The sequence below is a fragment of the Octodon degus genome, unplaced genomic scaffold (genome assembly GCF_000260255.1).
Source record: "Octodon degus isolate 3935 unplaced genomic scaffold, OctDeg1.0 scaffold00204, whole genome shotgun sequence".
Classification (NCBI taxonomy): domain Eukaryota; kingdom Metazoa; phylum Chordata; class Mammalia; order Rodentia; family Octodontidae; genus Octodon; species Octodon degus.
The window spans coordinates 2,349,956-2,352,433 of record NW_004524780.1 but is presented as its reverse complement, the minus strand read 5'-3'; the positions used below and the strand labels follow the sequence as shown (position 1 = coordinate 2,352,433).

At 43.1% G+C, this 2,478-nt stretch overlaps 1 protein-coding gene across 1 annotated transcript in view; it reads left to right on the top strand.

Moving 5' to 3' along the window:
• Rsad2 (radical S-adenosyl methionine domain containing 2) overlaps positions 1-2,478 on the top strand; it is a 13,881-nt gene that overhangs the window by 5,598 nt on the left and 5,805 nt on the right. Inside the window, exons 3-4 of the mRNA XM_004644592.2 lie at positions 367-596; positions 1,588-1,737. Coding sequence (XP_004644649.1) covers positions 367-596; positions 1,588-1,737 — 380 coding nt within the window. The remainder of the gene's footprint in view (positions 1-366; positions 597-1,587; positions 1,738-2,478) is intronic.

Here is a 2,478-nt window from a genome sequence, read left to right as displayed (position 1 = left end):
GCATGGCAGTCCAGGGGATTGCACCCATGACCCCTGAACCTGCTTGCAGGGGCTTTAAACTGCTGAGCTATTTGGCTGGCCTTTGAAAATCTTAATAAGGCTCCTGTGGCTTCATTTGCAAGGTTTTGGAATGATCAAATATAAACATTTCCATCATTCTGTTATGTATATACAGGTTTTGAAATGATTATTTGACACAAATGTCAAGTACAATTTATATCTCAGTAAGCTTTGTGCATATAAGAAAACAAGTATGTTAAAAATGGAAACATAGGTGCAAAGGAGCTGTTTTATGATGAAAACAAGTAAATGGGGGAAAGGGCTTGACCCTCGCCCAGGTAACCCAAGACCCTCCTTGTCCCACAGGGGAGTACCTGGACATTCTTGCTGTCTCCTGTGACAGCTTTGATGAGCAGGTCAATGTCCTCATCGGCCGGGGACAGGGAAAGAAGAACCACGTGGAAAGCTTGCAGAAACTCCATAAGTGGTGTAAGGAGTATAAGGTGGCCTTCAAGATCAATTCTGTGATCAATCGGTTCAACGTGGAAGAGGACATGCGGGAACACATCCAAGCGCTCAACCCTGTGCGCTGGAAGGTGAGCATGCAGTGGTGCTTTTGCTAGTTTTAATCCGAAAATATTCACGAGTGACTTTTTTTCAATGAAACTCAATATGATACCAAGACCAAGTGCTGTGCACCTCTTCAGAGAACGCTTGGCCTTACTTTCTGCATCATTAGTTTCATCTACAGTTTTCTTTATTGTTTTCCCTCCTGAAAATTGGCAGTGATTTTCTTCTTTAATATCATAAGGATAAAGGTCAAAGACACATTAAGGGCTTGGAGATAGTCTGAAGAATCTCTTTCTATAAAACCTAAATTTCATTTTCAAACTCTTGGCTTATGGATGGATGGATGGATGGATGGATGGATGGATGGATGGATAGATGGATAGATGGATAGATGGATGTTCTACATAAATTCTGATGCTGCCAAGTTTTCAATAGATTATTTGAAAAGGGCAAAGCCATCACTGCTCTGTAGCAAAATAAGGTCATTTTCCCAGGCTTGATGCCTTAGGACTGGTCCCTTCACCAGTCCGTTATGGCTTAGATCCAGAATGATCCCCCCAAGTCTTTAGAGGTACAGCTTTGGAAGGTAAATGGACGATGGGGGCATTGTATTTAGCTGTGAGTGAAAAGGAGTCTAGAGATCTTGATATTAAATGTCAGGAGAAACAAAATTTTGAAACTACTTTTTTGTTGATTTGGAGTCTTGGAAATGTTTTATTTTTTAGGTTTTTTATTGTGCCTGTTTCTTTCAAGGAACATCCATCACTTTATAGTCTGAAAATGTTAGGTTATCAACCTAATGCAAGCATACTCTAACCAGGTTTGGAAATTTATTTAAGAATATCTGTGTTTGTTCCTAAATATTGGGCTGGTCTCGACTCCTAGAGTAACATCTCCAAGGGATATTGCTCGGCTCCAAGAGCCTTCTTGGCCTAGAGAGATGGAACCTGGAGTAAGGAGCCAGGCATGGGAGACTGGAACAAAGAGTTCTAATGCAGAAACACTCCTGCCTTCCAGGTCTTCCAATGCCTACTGATTGAGGGGGAGAACTGTGGAGAAGATGCTCTGAGAGAAGCGGAAAGATTCGTCATTAGTGATGAAGAGTTCGAGGAATTCTTGGAGCGCCACAAAGAGGTGTCCTGCTTGGTACCTGAGAGTAACCAGAAGGTACCATCAGCCCACGCTGCCTTGCCCCAACAGTGCACATGGGTCATTCCAAAGAAGAGGGCCTCCTGCTCAAGGGCTGTGCATAGTGCCTCACTGCCATGCTAGGGGTTCAGCATAGAGCTGGTCCCAGCCACCTGCTAGCCACAAGGTCTCCCAAGAGGAGGCTCCGTTTCCCGCCCCAGGAGGGGCATCTCCATGCAGATGTGACTGCATGTACAGATGTGTGTTCAGTCCTGCTACTCAATCCTCACGTATACAGTTTACTCTGTAGAGGAGGCTCATGGTTGATGGCACAGCCCCTAGCTGGAGGGAGCTGAGAGCTACCAAGTCCATGTCAACACCATCTCCTTGCTTGTTGGAATTAGCCCTACAATTATCAAAACTTGGATAGAATAAAAAGACTGCTCAGCCAGTTGCTTAATTGTTCAGTATATATATAACTGGATGCTTCCCATTAGATTTTATTTTCAGATTAAACATCTTCCTCAGGCAGATCTACACTACGGTGCTTCCAGGCATCCGTAAGAGCCACTGTTCTCCACATTCTCAAAATTTAAAGAAAAATAATTCTTTGTTCTTGTGCCCAGACTGGAGGACCCTTCTGATTAATTCAACAATGAACATTTTTGAGTAATTACGGATGAAGTACTTGAATACATAAAAATTAAAAATATAGCTGGATGTGGTGGCACATGCCTGAGCCTGTAATCCCAGTACTTAAGAGGCTGAGGCAGAAAGATT